Source organism: Empidonax traillii, unplaced genomic scaffold (assembly GCF_003031625.1).
Source record: "Empidonax traillii isolate 1590-97213 ecotype Southwest subspecies unplaced genomic scaffold, ASM303162v1 scaffold539:size425684, whole genome shotgun sequence".
Classification (NCBI taxonomy): domain Eukaryota; kingdom Metazoa; phylum Chordata; class Aves; order Passeriformes; family Tyrannidae; genus Empidonax; species Empidonax traillii.
This window is the reverse complement of record NW_020955732.1, coordinates 33,871-55,089: the sequence shown is the minus strand read 5'-3', so window position 1 is coordinate 55,089 and position 21,219 is coordinate 33,871. Positions and strand designations below refer to the sequence as shown.

Genomic DNA, 21,219 nt, shown 5'->3' with positions numbered 1-21,219 from the left:
ATTCAGGAAAGCATCACATGACACATCACTGCAGCAGAAGCTGGGGTTTTAGTTCCTTATAGAGACAAATTCTAAAACAATAATTAAAAAACTGTAAGACTCAAGAACACCTAAGTCATGCTGCTGACCTTCCTAAAGACCATCTGAACAGTTGCCTGCTAGGTAAGATAAAGAAATTGAAACTCTACTCCAAGAGAAACAAATCTAAAATACACTGAATTAATCCTCTGATCTCCCAACGACTAAAAAATATGGTGTGGCATATGGTGCTGCAAACTAATTTCATAATCAATAATAAGGATTCTCACCTTGTTATTTGTAGTGGGTCTTTATTGGTAACTGTACTCTTTTAGTCCCTTTATTTGAGGATTTATTAAGAACATATATATTCCCAACTGTAACAAGTGTATTATAAACAGATTTTACAAAAACTAAGAGGAAAGCACAAAGTAACTGAGTGAAATGTCGTGTTTTGAATCATTTTTTCAAGCAAAAGTAAGAATTGACTTTAGCATTCTTTATTGTTTATCCTACACTGTAATTGTTAAACACTAACTCCCTACACTAACTATGAACAAAGAAGTCACCAAGAATTTTGATGAGGGCATGCTGGGCAACCTATGCCTAAAACTATGCTTAATTTTTCTTATTTTGTATCTGCATTTATTATTAAGAAGATGTTTAGTAATACTTATTTAGCTGTAATATTGTTGTTATGTTGAATGAAGTGCAGTTCTTAAGAACTGGGAGGTGGTCTTAATATTTATTGTGGTTTCTATAACCTCCCTTTTGTACCTGAAATGTCGCAATCAGAAAACATTTTTTTTTACTTTTACTTTTTTTTTTTTTAATTGGATCGGAGGAGGAGAAGACTGACAACAATTGCATTCAGTTTTTAGGTGTCTTTTGATTCAGTTTTATTTTTGTATTTTCATTCACTGATTAGGTTGCAGCTGTTCAAACTCAGCAAAAAAAAAAATGAATGAAGCAGCTCTTTATTTGTAGTAGCAACTGTGACCAAGATAATGTTGGTTGAATGTGGCTCTCCTAAACTTGAAAAAACATGGAACAAAAAGCATAGTGTGCATATGAAGGGAAGCAGTTCTGCTGGAGAAAACAAAACCTTCATATGGAGGAAAAAGATACCATTTCGTGTTTCATAAAGCTTTTGTTTAGAAATTGGATTGATTTTTATTTTTTTCTCTTGAGTATATGTTGTTCTATTGTATAATTAGCTCTAAATTTTTTTTTGTGCTTCTGTGGTTTTTTTGTGGTGAAGATAGCAGTCTAGTGACAGGACACATTTTTTCAACATCCTGTATTTACCATAACTGTATATCTTTTCACACTAAAATGAAATTATAATAAATACACCAATTAACAGAGCTGAGCACTTTTGCACTGTGATGATCTTACACATGAAGGAGCATTTTTAACTCTGTGTTACTATGTAATATGGTAGTATTTAAACTATACAAGATGAATGATGTCAAAGAATGTATATATTTGGTACTGCTCACTAGTTAGATAAGAAATTAAATTAATAATAGTTATAAAAGGACAAGGAATAGAAACACAACCTCATTCAATGTAATTGTGTCAAATAGAAATGAATTTTTTTTTTAGAAAATGTGCTATTTTTTCACAGTTTCTGGCAAAATCACAAAAATATATTGGTTTTTATTTCTATTTGTTTGTACCAACATCTTTTATTGTACCATCTAGTGAAAATGGACAGTTTTAATAGACATCTGGTAAATATTTCTCTGAAAATGTCAGCTTATTTCGTATCATATTGTGTTTACATTCACTTAAACTCATTGCACTTTAAAACTTCAGTAATTTCTTTCTTCATCTCTGAAGGTTCTTCTGGGCAAAGCCCTTTACTGGTTGCTTTAAGTGGGAATCATACTGGGCAACTGAACTTCACAAGCAAAATGAATCAGCTCTATCTCCGCTGGTCAACGGATCATGCAACCAGCAAGAAAGGATTCAAGATCCGTTACTCAGGTAACTATTAAAAGTGTCCATTAAATTATACTTTGTGGTTATATGTACTATTGTTGAGCCGCACTTAAAACCATGAAGATAATTTTTTATAATGTACATTTTAAGGATGTTAAAATATTCTACTGGGAGCCCTCGGTGGTCTAGGGGAAAACACACTGCACTGTCACTGCAGAGACCTGGGTTCGATTCCCGGTCGGGGCCCCTCCCCGGGCAGATGGAGCTCGTTAGCCCGTAAGGCAATCCATCTACGTCCTGAGGACCTCGCTGCCACCGTCCAAGCGTGCTTGGCCCCGGCAGATGAACCTCAGGATTAAAGGGTGGGCTCAGTTCAGCGCACACTGTGTCTCACCTAAAAAATCCAATGCACAGGCTGGAAGGTGTAAAGACCTTCCCTGGTTCTTCGTTCGCGAAGACTGGCCATTATTATTAAACATTCTACTGTAAGTTTAAGGTAGGCACAGAACTTGGTCTCTCCCTTTTTCTTCCAGTGTGCCAAAGATCTCCAGATTAATGCTTCTTCAATTAATACTTCTTTATGTACCTGCTTTCTTGTTTTATTGGACCTGGTGAGGCCTTTGAAATGTAGTAGTAAGGATACCTCTTAGGTTTACCATTTCCTAGAGTTGCAGTTCATAACTCTCATTACTATGTTTTTCTTAATGCACAAATAAATGGAAAACTGGGGTGGAGGGGGAAATCCCGCACCTCTTCAACAGGCTGCATGCGAATCTGGCATTGTGGTGACATGAAAATATGCAAATAGTCCATCTAAATAGTGTCAAAATTATTTCCCTTATTAATAAAAAAATTTTGAGAAAACATATTGCAGTACTGGATTATACATAATGACCCTTATCCATCCTGTTTAAGATCTTTCCACACATACATTTACGTTGATACTAAAAGACTTTGTTGAGGGATCATTTACATGATGTAAATAGTGTGTGAGAGAGAGACAGGTGATAATTGCTGTCATTACAATTTGCTTTTTTTGTGTGTTTGAACTTGATTAGCAATGTAAAGGTTGTGTGTGTTAATTTTGGTTCTTAATAATTGTCAATATAAATTACATGGAGAAAGGAATATTAGGAATATTTTAGCAGAACATTTCATCAAGCACCAGGCATCTCCCATTTAGTCATGCTAAAGCTAACTCCTTTTGTGTACCATCCATGCACTGCCTGTCTAACTTCTGGAAAGTTTCTCTTGTTGCTGAAACAGAAGATTAGAGCTCAGCTCAGAGCATAATAATCATTGTTTGGGGGATTTAAGAACCATAAGCAGAACTGCGAGGAGTGAAAAAAAAAAAAGCAGTCAGCAAAAGCATTATCTCCATCTTGCAAGAAGCCTTTGAAATATTACTACAGACAAACTGAAACTGAGGGATGGAAAGGAAAGTTCTTTTCAAGCATACTGGAGATTCACTTAGTTTTTCATAGTGAAAAAGAAATTACAGGACTTAATAGGTGGATTGAGAGTGGGCAAGAGCAAACAAAGAAAACTATAGCCCTCAAATGTGTGGCAATGAAGGGAGTGGGCTTTCAGTTGTTAATTCAAAGTCAAGAAGCAATATCAGGGTCACAAGAATAGATATCATGTAAAGGATTTGTTTTGTAAGTATCAAATTATTACGGAGACTTATTTTTGAGGAATTTGGGGAAATTATTTTATACCTTTACCTGTACACAAAACGTGTTTTTCAGTAGTGAAGCAGTGGTCTGTCTAATTGCTAGGCTCAATTCATCAATTATTATGGCACTAGCTGCAACTAAAAATAAAATTGGGAGGCTGGAGACAGATATGCAATCCTTATGGCTATGTTTTAGGAACAAACAACAGTTTAGCTTTTTCCACTTCACTAGCAGTCAGTGCCTGCATTTTTCTCTAAACTTCTGTACACTTTACATGAGATTCAATGGAAATAATCAGCATGAAAGAAGAGTAACAGTGAGCGGCAGCATAAACAATTGGATTTGAATCTTAATGAGGGAGAGCAACACCATGAAAGTAGGAAAAATACAAGATCCCAAAAAGGCTATTGATACTGTGGCAGCTGTGACTGAACCAGCAGGCTTCCTCATAATGAAGAACCTATTGAAATGAATTACTGCCCTTCCATAACCCTTCTCTTCTTTTCCAGCTATGCCAGTGCACAAGATTTTGTAAATTGTAGCTTTGTCACAACTAGATTTCATTTGTAGATACAAATTTTATTCACTGTTCAGAAGTGTAGAAGCTTTCAGAAAAATGCTTAATATTTTCTTTAGCGTACAACCTTAGTTGGGTAAGCTATTTGTCTAATATTAATGATAAGTTTTCTATCTTGTGGTTTAAGGCTTTTCACTAAATCTCAGTAGAAAAAAGCCATAGCATTACACAGGAGGGGTGTTCTTCTAAGGGCTTTGACATATTATAGAGGCACTAACATGATTTTAATCTAAATAAGACATTTCCTAACTGCACTAACACCTAGATATTAAATGATCTCTTTCTTAATCTATGGAGTATCTGTATGGCATAATGAAGCCAGGAAGGGAAGCATTAGTTAAATTTTCTTGCAGCTCTAGGGAAGTTATCAATTTTTTTAGTTTGAAAGGGATATAGTATGGTAAAATCACTAAAATGGAGGCAAAAAAAATATAAGCTCTTGTGAGCTGAAATATCTTTTTTTTTTTAAATACTTTTGTAGTGCTTGAACTTGACTTCCTGGTGCTGCTGGGTTCTACCCAAACTGTGCAGTTTATTACAAATAGGGAAGATCTGTGAGTGCAGAAAGTGGAACTGGCTGAGCCCAGGCTAGGAAACCCACTCTATAAGAGATGAAAGTTTGAAACTGCTTTGAAAGACACCTGAAGGACACACTTCTTGGTTTTTTCTCCCTCAGTGATTTATAGAACTGCAGCATATTCCTACCCAGGCAAGCTAGGATAAAAGCATAGAAAAGAAAAGGTTTCTTTTTTAGATAGTGGTAGAAAGAATGAAAGTGCACTTCAGTACCAGGCATACACACTGGAGGTACAAGGACTTGGGAACCAGATGGGTACTTCACTTGCTACTTTGCAAGTTGACATTGCTTAACTGCTTTGTAATTTCCTGCCAATAGAACTGAAGGTATATGTATTACAAACTCCACCATAGGTCTCTCTTTTACCTTATACATTGGGTTTGAGTGGCTAGATTTTTGTAGCAGGGGGGCTACAACTGTGGCTTCTGTGAGAAGCTGTCAGAAGTTTTCCCCATGTTTAAAGGGGCCAAGTCCAGCCAGTTCCAAGACAGAATGGCTGCTGACCACAGCCAAGCCCATTAGCCATGGTGGTAGTGCCTCTGCAATCATGTACTTGAGAGAAAAAAAACAACTTCGGCAGGAGCCAGAAGAAAGGAGTGAGAATATGTGAGTGACGACTCTGCAGACACCAAGGCCAGTAAAGAAGAAGGAGGTGGTCTAGGTGCAAGAGCAGAGATTCCCTTGCAGGCTGTGGTGACAACCATGGTACAGACCATGGTGAGGGCAGGCTCTCCCCCTGCAACCCATGGACTTCCATGGTGGAGCATATATCTACTTGCAACCCCTGGAGAACCCCATGCTAGAGCAGGTGGATGCCTGAAGGAGACTGTGACCCCACGGGAAACCCATGGAGCAGAATACTCCTGTCGGGACCTGTGCACACATGGAGAGAAGAGCCCACAATGGAGCAGATTTGCTGGCAGAACTTGTGCCTCTATGGGGGACCCACACTGAGCAGTCTATTCCTGAAGGACTGTGCCCCATGGAAGGAACTCGGAATCTGCAGCCTGTGAGAAAGACTCACATTGGAGAGGTTCATAAAGGACTGCCTCCTATGGGAGGGACACCGTGCTGGAGTAGGGAAAGAGTGTGAAGAGTACTCCCCCAAAGGAGAAAGGAGTGGCAGGAACAATGTGTGATGAACTGACTTCAACATCCATTTGAGCCCTATATTGCTCCTTAACTCCACCAGGCCACTAAGCCCCACCCAGCTGCTCTCTCACTCCCCCCACAGCAGGATGGGGTAGAGAATCAGAAGAGTAAAAATGAGAAAACTTATTGGATAACATAAACGTATAAAGTTTAATAGGTAAAATAAAAGCTGCACATGCAATTAAATCAAAACAAGGAATTCATTCAGTACTTCCCATTGGCAGATATTCAGCCATCTCCAGGAATGCAGGGCTCCATCACACTTAGTGAGGACTTGGGTAGACAAACACCATAACACCAAACATCCCTCCTTCCTTCTTCTTCCCACAGCTTTTACTATTGAGCATTACACCCTTTGTTACGGACTATCCCTTTGGTCAGTTGGGGTCAGCTGTCCCAGATATGTCCCCTCCCAACTCCTTGTGCACCTGTAGCTTCCTGGAGTGATGGAGTGAGGAGCAGAAAAGGCCTTGACTTTGTAAGCGCTGCTCAGCAATAACATCCCTGTATTAGCAACACAGTTTTCAGCACAAATCTAAAACACAGCCTTGAAGGACGACAAGGCTTCAGAAGGGCATCAGACTCATATTAGTGACTATGCAGAAAATTAACTCTATCCTAGACAAACCAGAACACCTGAGGAAAAACAGGGGGACGGTGTGGGCAGGGGGGAGGCCTTTTAAGATATAGTTTTTTGTTGCATTATTCTACTTCGATTTGATTGTTAATAAATTAATTTCCCCAAGCTGAGTCTGTTTTGCCCATGAGGGTAACTGAGAGTGATCTCTTCCTGTCCTTATGTCAAGCCAGAAGCGTTCCAGTATATTTATTTCTCCCCTGTCCAACTGAGAAGGGGAGCAGTTGAGCAGCTTTGGTGTCCACCTGGCATCAGGGTCAAGCCAACATACCTTTAGTATGTTCTTTTAACCTTATATGTTTTTATGACAGCCCAATCTTTCTTCTTGCTTGGTTGAGTATTGTTCTCCATTTTGATCCTGTGCATTATAAAGGGAAATGGATGGTCCAATAATTAAGTAAATGGGTTGGTAATCAGAAGAGGTATATTTAGTTTTCTTGTGTGACTTTACCTAATTACTTAAGCCAGTGCCCAATTTCTTATCTATAGAGCATCTAAAGTGAAAATTATATTAACGCTCAAGCACATTGAATATTTAAACTATAGTAGCATAAAGACTTAAGATTCCCAGTAATATGATGATGATGAAAACAACTAAGTATCCAAAAGAGAAAGTTAGAAGGAAGCAGTATATTAAGCTGTGATTTTTTATCTGTCAGCATAAAATGTAAGCATGTAAGCTAAACAAAGGCATTAGGGATTTGAAGGAACATATTTTGTATATTCATAATTCCAAACACAGGATTATTTCTGTGAATACTTAAAAATATATCTCCTTCATATTAGTTTTTTGCTATTGGTCAAAGATACTTCTGGGAAATTAGGCCCTTTGCTAAAATAAATTCTTAGAGAAAATGTCATATTATTCACCATAGAGACTGAAACCTACAAAATCTCCTGTGAGTTTTGGACATCCTGTTTAAAAGAATTTTAATTTTTAATTGGGAGTTTCTTAACTGAACTTGCCTTAGACAGAGTGTCTCAAATGGCAAAAAAAACCCCTCAGCACAGATATTTAAATATTCCAACTATTAAGAGGATGTGCTTTGTTAAAGGAAGAGTGTGGTCCTGCAAATGCAAAATCAGTGTTTATCTGTGTTGCTGTCCACACATGCATTGACTAGTTATATGTGATTTAGCTAGGCAATTATTACGCTACTGGTATTCAGTTGCCAGTTACAAATGGATGTTTTGATTATAAGTGAGCTGAAAATATATGTTGCCTTGCAAAATACACTACTGTCTAAGAGGCCTTAAAGGAATGGGGATGCTACGTCATTTGGAAAAGTAAATTAAATCTAAAACTGTAAACTGTAAAGCTGCTTCAGTCTCTGGAATGGTCATAGAAGTTTATCACATTTTGTGGTAAAACATTGCCATTCCTAGATGAGAGCACTCTTCTGTCATTACACCTGTTTCAGCCAAGCCTCATGACATTCCAGGGCACATTCCCCTCTTAGCAACTGCCTGGGGGAAAACCAGCATTTTATCCCAGTGGTCCTTGACACAAGGCTGCAATATTTTGTGAGCTCACTGTATGGATTTCTGCTTAAGCTCAGAATTTTCACTCAGCTAACAGTGACATTCTTGAAGCATTTGCTTGTACTTCAGGTCTTCAGGCATTTATTTATTATCTTATGTGTGATTCTTCTGTTAATATGTCAGTTCTTGACCTAGAAGAGGTTGTGTGTTTCATCCCAGGCTCTAAAGGAAGTCAGTTTAAAGAACAGATTAAAAATTACTAAACTATAGATTGAGAATGCATTGTATAGAGTCTTATCAATGTTCCTTCACTGCATCAACAAGTGTATTTTTCAGTTGTAGAATCAGTCCATCTTCAAAATTTTAGGTTATTTGCTTCAAATATGTTTCTTCTTTTAATACTATCTATAGCTTAGACATAATAGATTTTTTTGAGTATCAGCCTTTTCTATAAATATTATGCTGCCTTTTCAGCAGAAAAAAATGTAAGTTTTACGGGGGCTTTTACGTGGATGTGGACTACAGGCACTACTTGCCTGTAATCTTGTTGCTAGTTTCTGGCATACTACCAGTCTACTGCCACTACTTTAAAATGTCATTAGTAAACATTTTTATAAGAGTTGGAGGTGGATCTAATCTATGTTAAATAACTGTTTTAAACAGAGGTTATCAAAATATATATGATTTATATCACAAAATGCATATTATTATGTGTTTCAGGCATACTATTAACAGCCATGAAATTGTGAAGGTCCTCTGTGAGCACAATCCCTTTCTGATATGTTGGGTCTTTTTTGTACTGCTCTCTGTTTTACTATTCATTGTACTTATAGGAATTCACCTCGCTTCTTGTAGTCCCATTCACCCTAACTTGATTATTCCGAACCTTACACTCATTCTCATCCTAATACCTCTACCAAGCCAGTCTAGCTGTGCTCCCCAACCTTTATGTTTGATCTCCACCCTTTTCCTTCCACTCCCTACAAATCATAGTATACTTTTAGTGGTTCTCTAGCAGACAGCATAGGGTTGTTCTTTATCTAAGCTTCCATCAGTCTTTCCCTTCTAGCTTCCTATTGTAATTTCCCTTGCTTTCTCTTTATGATGCCTCCCCTAATTTGTTACCCTCAGCCTTCCTTGCTTCTGTCTCTGATCTCTTTCTCTGTCCCCAATAGCCGGTTCCAGTTTTATAAATATTTCTTTCCAGTTTCTTTCACTGAATCATATATATATTTGCTTGCATCACATTTTATTCTGAACACAATCTCAGTCTCTGATACATCCATCTTTTTGGTTCCACTTCTAATAGCTAACCAAGTCCTTCTCTTAGCCTCTAATCCCTCCCTATTTCTCATCTCATTGCATAATCTATCATGGCTGTTCTTTTTCTGGGCTTTTAAAACCAGCACCTTTGTGTCAAATATTCTTTCTCTCTTTTCTCCAGTTATAGCCTCCCTTCCCTGTCAAACACATCTCCGAGTTTTATATTCAGACTTGAATCTCTACCTTTAACTTTCACAAAGTCAGATGACCACAAAGCATTATCAAGATGGCTTGGTTCCCAGATCTCTTCTTCCCTATTTCTTCCATCCCCATGCAGCTGCTGCCACTCACTCACCTTCAATTGTCAGGAAAAGTAAGCATTAGTAATGGTAGGTTGAAGAGACAGTTGAAAGCAGCAGACATTCAGGAGTCACCAAGACATGTGGGAAAGGAGGATATAATTTTATGTAGGTGATATGCAATAATAACCTTTAGGAATTAAGTATGGCCAAAATGATGTTAAAGTAAATTCTGAATGATATTACTGTTTTGTGTTTCTCTTGTTTTCTTATATCAATTTCTTCTTAGTTCAAAAGTGGTTTTGCTTGATCTTTTTCTGAACACCACTTAGTTCACTGGAGAGGTTAAACTATGTCTTCAGTCTCAGGGTGTCGTTAATTGTTACAACATAAGCAACAATTCTGACTGATAGATTTCCCCTGTGCCTCCCAAGGAAAATTTCAGTATTTTGACATCATTCTGTGTCATTTGGAAGCCTGAGTATCCTGTAGTCCATGCCAATTTAAAGATGATCTCTCTGGAAGTTCATATATATTGTTGAAATTACCAAAGCTAAAAAAGCCAATCAGAACTCAACTACAATCTGTTATGCAAAAGATCTTGATAAGGGTAAAAATCCCTATGCTTTTATGTCTAGCTAAGAATTTACTGTTAATATAACTAAAATGTTAGCAGTTTAATAAAAGTCTATATCGAATGATTTTGGGGGAAAAAGAAAGAAGAAATTAAAGATACTATACAGAAAAAGAGTATGGTTAGAATTGTTATTCTGTATTACTGGGTTACAAGCAAATATTTTCTGTCTAGAATTGTAGCACTGAGGAAATAAAGTTGGACTTTTGTCTGAATGGAATGTTGTGTTTATGACTCACTTGCTATTCTTAAGAACTCCTAGCATATCTACAATTAAATAGTGCATAAGGGCTTACTGGAGCTGACTTTAGTGGTCGCAACCTGCTTGTTTTGCAATATCAGTATAAGTTTTTTCTTCAACAGTTTGTAAGAAAAACTAGAGCTGTGTTTACTGTGTTTCTTTAAATGTCAAATCCCCTATTAAATTTAAAGAGTAATTTTATAATTAATGTAATTTAGTTAGGCATGCAAGTGAATGTCACTGTGCTTATAGGGGATATAGAACATGAATCCAGAAAATTGTTTTACAGGACCATCCTATTTACTAATTTTAATTCTAGTTTTAATTTTTCCCTTTATGATTTAGTGTTTTTATTTTAAATAATCCCCAAGAGAAAGAATGTATAGAAATAATATTTAGAGTAGAAATAATGCTGCTTAATTGAGAAGTATATAATGAAATTTCAACAGATGACAGCATTTTCAGCATCTTTAATATAGGATTTAGTTTTCCTGCTTGTGTTGGGTGGCATTTCTTAAAAATATTGACTTTGATACAGCGCATCTAAATCCAGACATTTAAAGGAAATATTTCAGTTAGGAATATAATCTCTGTCAGTGAATAGAAACATCCTTCTTTAGGTAGTAATTGATACCATAGATGCACTTTAGGGTGACAAAATATACATTAAAAATAATTATAATAATAATAAACAAAAAACCAAAACCCCGCCAGAGATCTAGATATTAAAAGCAAGATCTGTAATTATGCACTTGTGAAATAAAACCCCAACTTCTACTGAATAATTTTCTACAGAAAATCAAATTAACATCACAGTATACCTAAGATACATTCCAGTATGATGAAGGAAGTTAGTAATGTAACAATAGTTGCAGTCTCAGTGCCCTGAATCTCAGTGTATTGATGTTTAGTTATCAGTGGAGTTCAACACTGTCTTTCCCATGAGGAATGTTCACAGGTTTATTTCAGTGGTGGAAGTTCCATGAGACTTATTTTGAGCAAGCCATGGTCCTGCTGTGCTTCTCCTGAAAATATATTAATCTCTGTAAGCTTGATGTGGTACATGTCTGCTGCAAATATGCAGTGACTTGTATGCCAATATGGACTCAAGGTAATTATTTTATATTGTTTTTATCCAGCAATAAATATTTGCATGCAACAAACAGATTTGTGTTGAACTCCACGTGTCAAACTATACTGTACTTTTGCTTGATCTGGGTCCAGTTTGGATAACCATACTCAATCCTTATGTACAGATATTGCAACCTTGTTTAAAAAAAAAAGTTTTTTGTTACTCACTTTTTGACACTTAAAAATTGTACCTTTTTATTTCCTTAGTACATGTCTAATAATTTGCATTTATATATCACAAGTCCTTGAGGACCATACTGGTAATGAAAATGTCTTTAAAAAGCATTAGTAGAGTAGTGATTAAAATTTAACAAAGTTTACTTTCATTTCAAAATTTAAACAAGTGCATTCTATCTTACCTAAGATATAGTATAAATTCAACATTTAAGAATTTACACTCAGTTAAGTTACATTATTTTGGTAAAAAAATTAATATAATTGCCAAATAATATCTTTGAAGAAATGTACCAAAAAACCCCTACCTTTTAATGTGAAAAAATGCATCTGATGAATCGGTATGTTGTTATTTCTCACACAATTTTTTAACATATTTGAGAAAATCTTTAAATTTTGATTTAGATGTCTAAGGACACTGGATTTTTTTAATAAAGCTGTTTGGTATTTTTTATATTGTGAAGCTCAAATAAAATTTTTGCACCTATAAAGTTATCAAATGTGAAGTAGATTGTTTTCGAAGTTTGAGCGAACTCGCTGAACAATCTGTGTTTCTTGATTGTATTTTGCTCATTCAATAACGTAAACTGGTTTGTGATTATAAATTATGTTTTTGAACTTCACCATGCTTTTGCATAAGTAAATTGAATCTTCACTGAAGATTCCAAAGGTTTTATTACTAGTTTTAGCAGTATTCAAAGGTTTTCCATGTCATAAATAATGTGACTTTCACACATTAAGTGCATTTTATGTATTTTAATAATGTCCCTTTTTTGGTGTTTAGCTCCTTATTGCAGCTTAAACCCTACCTTGAAGAATGGTGGAATTGTAAATAAAACAGGTGGTCCTGCTGGAAGTAAAGTTCGCTATTACTGCAAACCTGGGTACAGAATGATTGGTCACAATAATGCCACGTGTAGGCGTCACCAGAACGGCATGTATCAGTGGGATTCTCCTGTGCCAATCTGCCAAGGTAAGAGAATGCTTCTCTAATTTCACTGCAAAGAATATTTCACAAAACAAAGATCCAACATTGTCAATGCAGCTGTATGCTGAGAGACACTCTGGTATCAGGAGTTCATCCAAATGCATATTGACTTGTGTAGTGAATGTGTGCAGTGCTGAAGCATTAAGAACTATTCATGCAGTCAAACACAGACCTAATGAAAAATATGTTTTCAGTACTTTTTTTTCTAGTAAAATATGTATCTATGAACAGCCCATAGCTCATGATATTGTTATACCACAGAACATTTTATAAAAATTCAGTAGTTACAAGGAATTAGTTAATTATTTAATATTTTAGAAAATCACTTTATAATGAGAGTGCTCTAAAGAGATATTTGGTAACTCTATTTTAGTTGAGGTTTTGTTTTGTTTTTTGGTTTTGTTTTTGTTTTTTTTAGTATCCTGGAGCTAAGCAAATGTTTATGTCCCATCTCTGGAAGTGTTCAAGGCCAAGTTAGATGGGCCTCTGAGCAACCTGGTTTAGTGGAAGGTGTCCCTGCCTATGGCAAGGAGTTTGGAACTAGATGGTTTTTAAGGACACTTCCAAGCTATTCTATGATTGTATGATAAGGTCAGGGACATGGGGGAGAGTAAGAAGACTGAAAATTCTATCTGTGTCATACATGGCTTCTTCTAATATATTTTCATTTGTGTCTGCTTTTAGTCTGCTTTACTTACAGGATAAAATGGTAGTAGCATTCATAGTTAAGAACATCTTTGATTAAAACCTGCATTTAATTACTCTTAACTTTGTAAGACATTAACAGCAGTTTTTCATGTCTTCTTCAAGAAAAGGATTTTGCTTGAGGTTCCATCAATGATGATTGAGCTATTTCTAAAAAGAGTATAAAATAGAAGTTCTATTTGGTGCATTAAAAAAAAAACCCAACCATCTGAGATTGGCATGATGCTTACTCTTCTGTTGAGTGTGTGTTATTTGCAAGAATAATTAAAAGCTGCAGAAATTTGGCTACAGTTGAAGAACTTGAAGGAATAGAGTTCCCATCTTTTATATAAAGTGATTTGGTAGCTAAATATTTCATCTGGATCAGTATTTTCATGCTGAGATGAGCCATGTGGCTATACCCCTACCAGTCCAGGGAGAAGCTCAGACTGTCAGTGTGCCACAAGAAGGACCTGTGTATACGTGCTTCAAGAATCCAGGACATCTTCTAATCTCATATTCATCATGTGACATGGCATAATGCCAAATATATGCCATATAGGATGTGATATGGCATATGATTCTGTTTGACCTTCCTGAGGGTCAAATCGTGAGAGAATTTATGTGCGATCTGGACATGAGGAACATTTAGTTGTGCTGCTTTTGGACTTAATGTAAATTCATTTTAGGTGCCATTTCCGACACTGGCATTGAAACTGAAAGTTCAGACACTTAGCACTAAAGAACATGGAATGATGAATAGGCCTACAGCTTGAGATCAGAAAAGTGGAGGATGCAATTCTGTTCAAGATTAAGATGACATTTAAACATCTGTATGTGAGATAAAGTTTTGATTCATTTACCTAAAAACAGAAGTCTAGTGTCATTTGAGGTGCCCTGAGGGGATTTACCTGTCCTTTATCTACCAGTCCAGAAAGGCACAAGCTCCTACGTTATACGTACTAGACTTGCAGGATGTCTTGGAGGCCTAAGAATCTCAGGTAGCTCTAGACAATGGGAAAAGGAAATAAGTCAAGACCCATCTGCCTAAAGTACATTGTAGCTGATCTGGTCAATACTGTCACAAATTTTGGGAGTTTTTTTGCTGACTAGCCAGTAGGTGTCTTTTCTAAAAAGGTACTGAAGTTTTGATATCTTACTCTGGAACTGAGGTACTTGGAGCATGTGAGGATAGAGACAGTATTCTGTGTGTAGACTGGGGCAGTTGGGGCCATAAAATTTAGGAGGCCCTACATCATACTTTTCTTCAGAATTTAAGATATCATGATTCTTCAACTGTCAGAAATTCTATGGAGCTGTAACCCCTGTGTTTCTACTGCTTGTATATCAATATTAACCTGATACTGCTACTACCACTATTGTTCAACCAAATAGCAGAGTTCTGTATGATGAAAATATGATCAAACTCTTCAGAATCCTTAAAAAAAATAACTTTTAAAAAAATTGCCTAATTTTTAAGTTTTTTTCTAGTTTTCTTTCACATTTCTAGTTTTTATGTTCACATTTTTATACCAATGGCAAAGAAAGGATTTAGAATTTGCCATTCTAACTTTGAAAATTATATCCAAACATAATGATGTGTGTGAAGAGTTCTGAATAATGGATAAAATAGTTCTTTGAACAATTTAAGAAAAAATTCTCCCTATTCAAGGACAACATATAATAATTCACAGAAAGTAAGAGGTAAAATGTACAGATGTGTGCAGGACTTGGCATGAGGTCCCAGGATTTGATCATGGAAAACCACGGGTTGAGGAGTCCCAGAAAGGAATAGATTCCTAATAAAACTTAAGCAGACTCAAGACAATCATAAAATACTTCAGTGTGTCTGTCCTTATTTTGTCTGTGGATGCAAGAAAGAGCTGTGAAATTTTAGCAATGTAGCATGTTCATAAATACCTTTTTTCCTTATTTTAAACTGTATTTACAATTTCAACAAAATAAGTAGCTGGGGGTATGTAGATTTCTGTAAACAGCAGGAGAAAAAATATTTGTAAGATAGGATGTATAATTTTTATTATAAATTTCTTGCAAATGTAGGATTCCTCATTTTAATATGTCACTTTACCATTCTGGCACAATTATTCCAACTTGTATATCTGGATAAGGCACATATTTTTCCCTAAACTCTGAAATGGAGAGTATATTTTTAAATTTATTTAGTATATGTTATGCAAATACATACTTTCCCTTTGAAAATTAGTTAAAATTACACATTTTGTCCAGCTCATGGATTTCATTACAGGATCTTTGATGAAGATGAAATTTCTGTAAAACTAGTCCTGCAGGGTTACCTTTGTAATTAATAACTTGACTGTGTCAAAATTAATGTTTGAAATTAGATTTGATCATGTTATCAAAAAGGGGAATTATTTTTTGCATATTTATTATACCATCTAATTTTAATATGAACACATTTAATATGAGTTAATCTGATAGGGTCAGAAGATATTTTTCAATTCCAGTCTTCTCTGAATGCCTGTAATAATGTCCTGAACACTGTATAAAGAACTTGACTCCTGTCTGGGAAATTAGAACTTACTGTTATTGCTTTTATTTCATCTGTGAAAGAAAAAGAGAAACATGAGTCATACTACATTCAAAATGTTTATAAGGACAGAAAATAACAATTCTATTATATATTCTATTCTGTTATATAACAGTAAGTAGCTGCTAAGAAGAAAGCAGCTCCTAAGAGGAAATAGTATAACCCCCAGTAATGATGCCATATACCATAGAGCAACCACATATATCATCTTAGCCACTCCTTTGCTCGTGGAGAGGTTTCCATGCTGGGGGAGAGTAGGAAAAGAAGGCTAGGCTCAGGGATGAAGAGATGATAAGAGAAAAGTTTGGCAAGAAGAGCAGTTAGAATAAAAAACTGAAATCAAATTTCGGGGTCTATATGGATCAGCAGTGCTGGGCTGCAGATATCTGGAGGCTGAGACATGGTACCAGCGAGAGTGTAAGAGTATGTTTGTCTGACAGGCATGAGCAAATACCCTCTTTATACCATCCATTCATCTGCTGGGCTCAGTTTTTGACTGGGTTCTTCCTGATTTCTCCCACTCATTACAAATATAATTTTAAAGAGCCTTGAAAAACCCTTGGCTGCTCTTCACCATTTGAGTTACTCCCTGGTAGGTTTATAAAAGAAAACTGGAGGTATTACTTTACAGAAGTTCTCATCTGGATTGTAGCTACTTGGAAAGGCTCAATACTTATGACCGGGTCATGATAAAAATATAGCTTATGCCAACATTTCCTGCTTAAAATGTTGATATTTCAAAGCCTGTCTTTATGGGTCCCTCTGTGCTTGCTGAAATGCTTACATGCACATTGTGGAGCTAGAGATCCTTGTACTTTTTGCTGTTATTCCAGGACCCTGGCTGTGTTCTATGTCTGCCCTGGGCAAATGGGCTTGAAAATATTCATTTGCAATTTGGACAAGATTCATGATTCTGGGACCTCCAAACTTCTTCTTCATAAAATTAGTTGTTTGGTGGTTTTGATCATGGAATTAAACTCGTGCCTTTTACCCTTTTTGTAAATGTTATTATGCAAAAAATGTCCCTCTTAGCACACAGTCTTAAAATAAAAATGTGAGGTAAGTAACGTAACTTAAAGATGCCAAATCCCAGTTTCCTCTTATAAAGCAATGATTGTATTTCAAAATAAAAAGCAGCAAGATAAATATATTACTCTGAACTATAAAAGCCCAGAAGTTTAAGGGGGAACTTCATAACATTCTTCTAATATGCTAAAAGTAGTTCAAAAGAGGAATTAAATAATTAATTTATGTTTTTTCTAGATAAAGGAATTACAGCTAAGCTTACTTTAACAGGATCTTAAGGTTTTTTTCCTTTTTTTTTTTTTTCTTCTTTTCTCAGAGCAGCTAGTGAAATACTGAAATAGATTGCCCGTGGAGAATGTGGAAGTTTCATTATTGGAGGTCTTTCAAAAACAAATTAGATGAACATTGATCAAGTATAATTTTGACTTGTGATAGGAGAATAGAGTAGATAACCACTCAGAACAGGGGTTTTTACACCCACAACCCTGTTCTCACTTTCTTTGTTATTTCTGTGTGTATCCAAGTCTAAGAATTGGCATGGCTCTCTCCAGTGTTTTTGATTGGATATTGTATACGTAAGCCACTCAGTATGTTTTTTGTTTCAAATTCTACTTTTAGGGACTTCTCTGTTTCTATCTTCAATTTTAGTGTATTTAAATGCTTTTCTCAGCACTATGTTCAATGCCAGAAACAGATCACTGAATGATAAAAGCTTGTGGATTGACTTTAGGGATTTTCTAGTGCATGGAAATAAACTCAATGTCTGACTGTAATGCAATCTCCAGCTTCATTTCTGTTTGCAATGAATTTGTCTGCTTTAAAGGCATACAGGTACACAGATATTTTAAAGGTAAAGACTTGCCACAAACCTTAAATTTACAGGTTTTGATAAGGAATAAATGCAAGTATGACATGTGGAACATGAAAGAGCAATTAAAACTGCATCTCAGTTTCTAGGTCATAAAAGGCTTTTCCGCTTGCATTGGAAGAACCAAATTTTTCTGCTGTGCAAATTGATAGATACAATTAAGTTTGAGTTATATTTTTCACACTCTGAATGCACATCTCCCAGCTGGAACCTGTCAGTCTTATCTAATCATTGACCTAAGAAGTAGTTTGACAGTTCCTCAAGTCAGAATATTTTCTCACACCAATTTTTTATTGTTTTACAGTCATATGAGCAGCTGAGAGCTTGGTTGTAACACAGTAGTGACGTTGTTGCCACGGTCCAAAGACAACATGCCATTTCAGTCAGTTGACTTCAGCTAACTTTACTTTAAGTGTCAGAGTACTTACTGTTTAGTCAAACTGTCCTTGCTGATAGGTTTTGTTTGGACACTGCTGTTCTAAAAGCCATTAGCAGCCTCAGTAAATTAGTAGCAGCAGGAATATTTTTTTTCAATCCCAGTTTCAGGAAGAGAAACAAACAACAAATAAACAGATAAGACTGTGACAGGAACAGTACCAAACTGCTTTTATGAATAGTAGCTAAAGCAGCAGTGAGAGCAGCCTGACAATGTAGCAGAAGAAGATTCAGCAGCAACTGAGGAAATAAAAGAGACAGTAGAGGGCTGAGGTACACACTGAGGAGAAAGTGCTGAACTGTGACAGGTAAGTATAGATTTTGAGATGCTTTAGAATACTGGGCATCACATCAGACCTGACATAACTAAGAGGCCCATCTGGGTGTGACCAGACATTGTACATCTTTTATTCCTTAAAATAACTTGTCTGTAAGAGCTACTCGGTCTTGAACTTTTCAGTGACTCTCTAGAAGGGTTATTGCCAAAGGTGAAGAGCAAATGCTAACAGAATCATTTACTTCTAAAATGAGCTAAACAGACCTCAATTGAGGGGGTTCTTCTGTTTTCAAATGACATATTAAAATCTTCTTGTTCAGCTAAGCTATTTGAAGTTAATTCATGTTTGGAGTGTTTAGAGGGAAATAGACTAAGGTCCACCTGTGTGTACTGATGAACACATACATGGATGGGTGGATAGACTCATTGTTTTGAATTTTTTTTATGTACAAATAAATGTATGCACACTTAACACAGAGTTTATTGTTTTGATATGAGAAAGGAGACCTGAAAATGTTGACAAGAAGCTAAATCTTAACCTAAACGCCTTGTACATCAAGCATTCAGATACGTTGCCACAAGACAGAAGATAATTGTAAGGCTTGTTAGGACAAGGGGACATAGTGCACAGCTCTGGGGACACTGAAGCCTTTCACAGTAACTATGACTTGAGTCATGTGACTTGGAAAATGCAATTGCATTTTTATGATGTACTAAAACAGAGTGACCATTTAACTTTCTGTCAATTCAGCAAGACAAACAAACTTTTTGCAAGTAAAAAATTCTGCTTATGTGAGACAAGGTCAGAGTGGGTTCTAGTTGTATATAAAGGATTAAACTGGTTTTTAGGGCAATAGATAGAGAATTTGCCAGGTGCAGCTATACTGACTGTTTTGAGTACACCAGAGCCCTGAAAAGATATCTCCTGCTCTGGTACCATAGTGAGAAAAGACTTCTGATACAAAGGCCTTCTCCCAGAAGCTGCAGAACTTGCTTTCATTCTTTCCCTTCTCCATTTTCTCTAACACGATTAAAAGTGGTAAGTGAGTGCCTCAAGAACACTTTCCTTATCACCTGTCTCTACCTTCTCTGTCCCACTGCTACTCCTTCCAGTGGGAAAAGGCTCAGCCCCTACCCATTGATGGAGATATACTCAATTTTGATAAAAATGTTGCTGGTTAAGATGCAAAAAATTCTAAAGAGTTATGTTACTAAGAAAGCAGCTTATTGTAGAACATTCCTCCAGTTTTACTTCTTTTAGCAATTTGAGAGATTCTAGATGGAAGGAATAACTCAAATGAACTAATAATTCATCATTTTATAATGGTTACTTCTTCTCATTATAATCAGATGAAAAATACTTTGTTGTATTTAATTTAAATGCAAAAAATGTGAAAACTTGGGAACACTGCAAGCAAATTTGTGAGTAGTGTTTATGATAACATGATGATATGTTGTGAAATTAATAATTTATATTGAATTGGATAAATGGTGATAAAAACTAGATTTAAGACAAAAAACTTATCTTCATCTCTGTTTAACATATTTCAGACAAAGGCTGCGCTTTCTCCTTTTAAAATATACTTATTAAAATACTAAATTATTAATTTGCTTCTTACAATTGATTGTATATAAGGGAAAGACATTTTCATTTGTAAAATTCTTCTTATTCATAAATACTTAGAAATGAAAGCTTTAAAGCTGTATTTTGTTCCGTGTATTTACTGAAGAACAGCAAACTGGATGCCAATCACAGATCAGCTAGTGATTCTGGGCACACATACACATATTGGTTTATATGAACTCATTAAACAGATTGATTGTAATAATTTTATGGATACTGTGCTCCAAGTTGCTATTTTGCAGCAAGTAACATCCCTTAAGCAAAGACAATATCATGACTTTCCCTTCAGAAGATCCACAGGGCAAACATGAAATTTTTACCAGCTTTAGTGTCTTATTCAAGGACCTGGACCTAAAGTATCTGTACATAAATAACTGCTTTCAAATAAAGCATAGCATTAAAATAAATTTTAAAAAAATATTTGTACTAAAGAGTTGCTTTTTTTCATTACCAAAAGCAAGGGACCTGAGACGTCAGATGGCAGAAGACAATCTTGACTTGGAGACCTTTCCTAAAAGCGATTGAAATAGATAATTTTATAATTATACTCTGCCCTAAAATTTATATTATGAGATGCTATTAAATGAACTCTGGTTAAATAAATAAATAAATAATAAATAAGCCCCAAACCCCACACTAGGTGCTACTCAAACTTCACTAAGTTGATAGCAAATTAAATTTTGTGAGCGTGAAAGAACATCTACAGTTAAATTCAGAAGGTGCAAAAAAAAGAGTGAAAATTATTCAGTAAGTAATTTCCTTCATGATGTGAAAAATTAGTAAGCTTGGATTCACATAATATTTGGCATACTGAACTGGATTAGTCAAGTATGTAAATAACTGTTGAAACATCTGAATAATGCCCATAAGTGGAACTCTTTCTTGTCTAGTCATTTATTCAGGTTCTTTTCTCATTAGACAAAAAAAAATTAAATTGAAT

At 35.7% G+C, this 21,219-nt stretch overlaps 1 protein-coding gene across 1 annotated transcript in view; it reads left to right on the top strand.

Moving 5' to 3' along the window:
* Window positions 1-21,219, top strand: part of LOC114064379 (CUB and sushi domain-containing protein 1) — a gene marked incomplete at both ends in the record, with an annotated part of 349,288 nt that overhangs the window by 303,081 nt on the left and 24,988 nt on the right. The window contains 2 exons of the mRNA XM_027897375.1: window positions 1,864-2,010; window positions 12,593-12,781. Coding sequence (XP_027753176.1) covers window positions 1,864-2,010; window positions 12,593-12,781 — 336 coding nt within the window. The remainder of the gene's footprint in view (window positions 1-1,863; window positions 2,011-12,592; window positions 12,782-21,219) is intronic.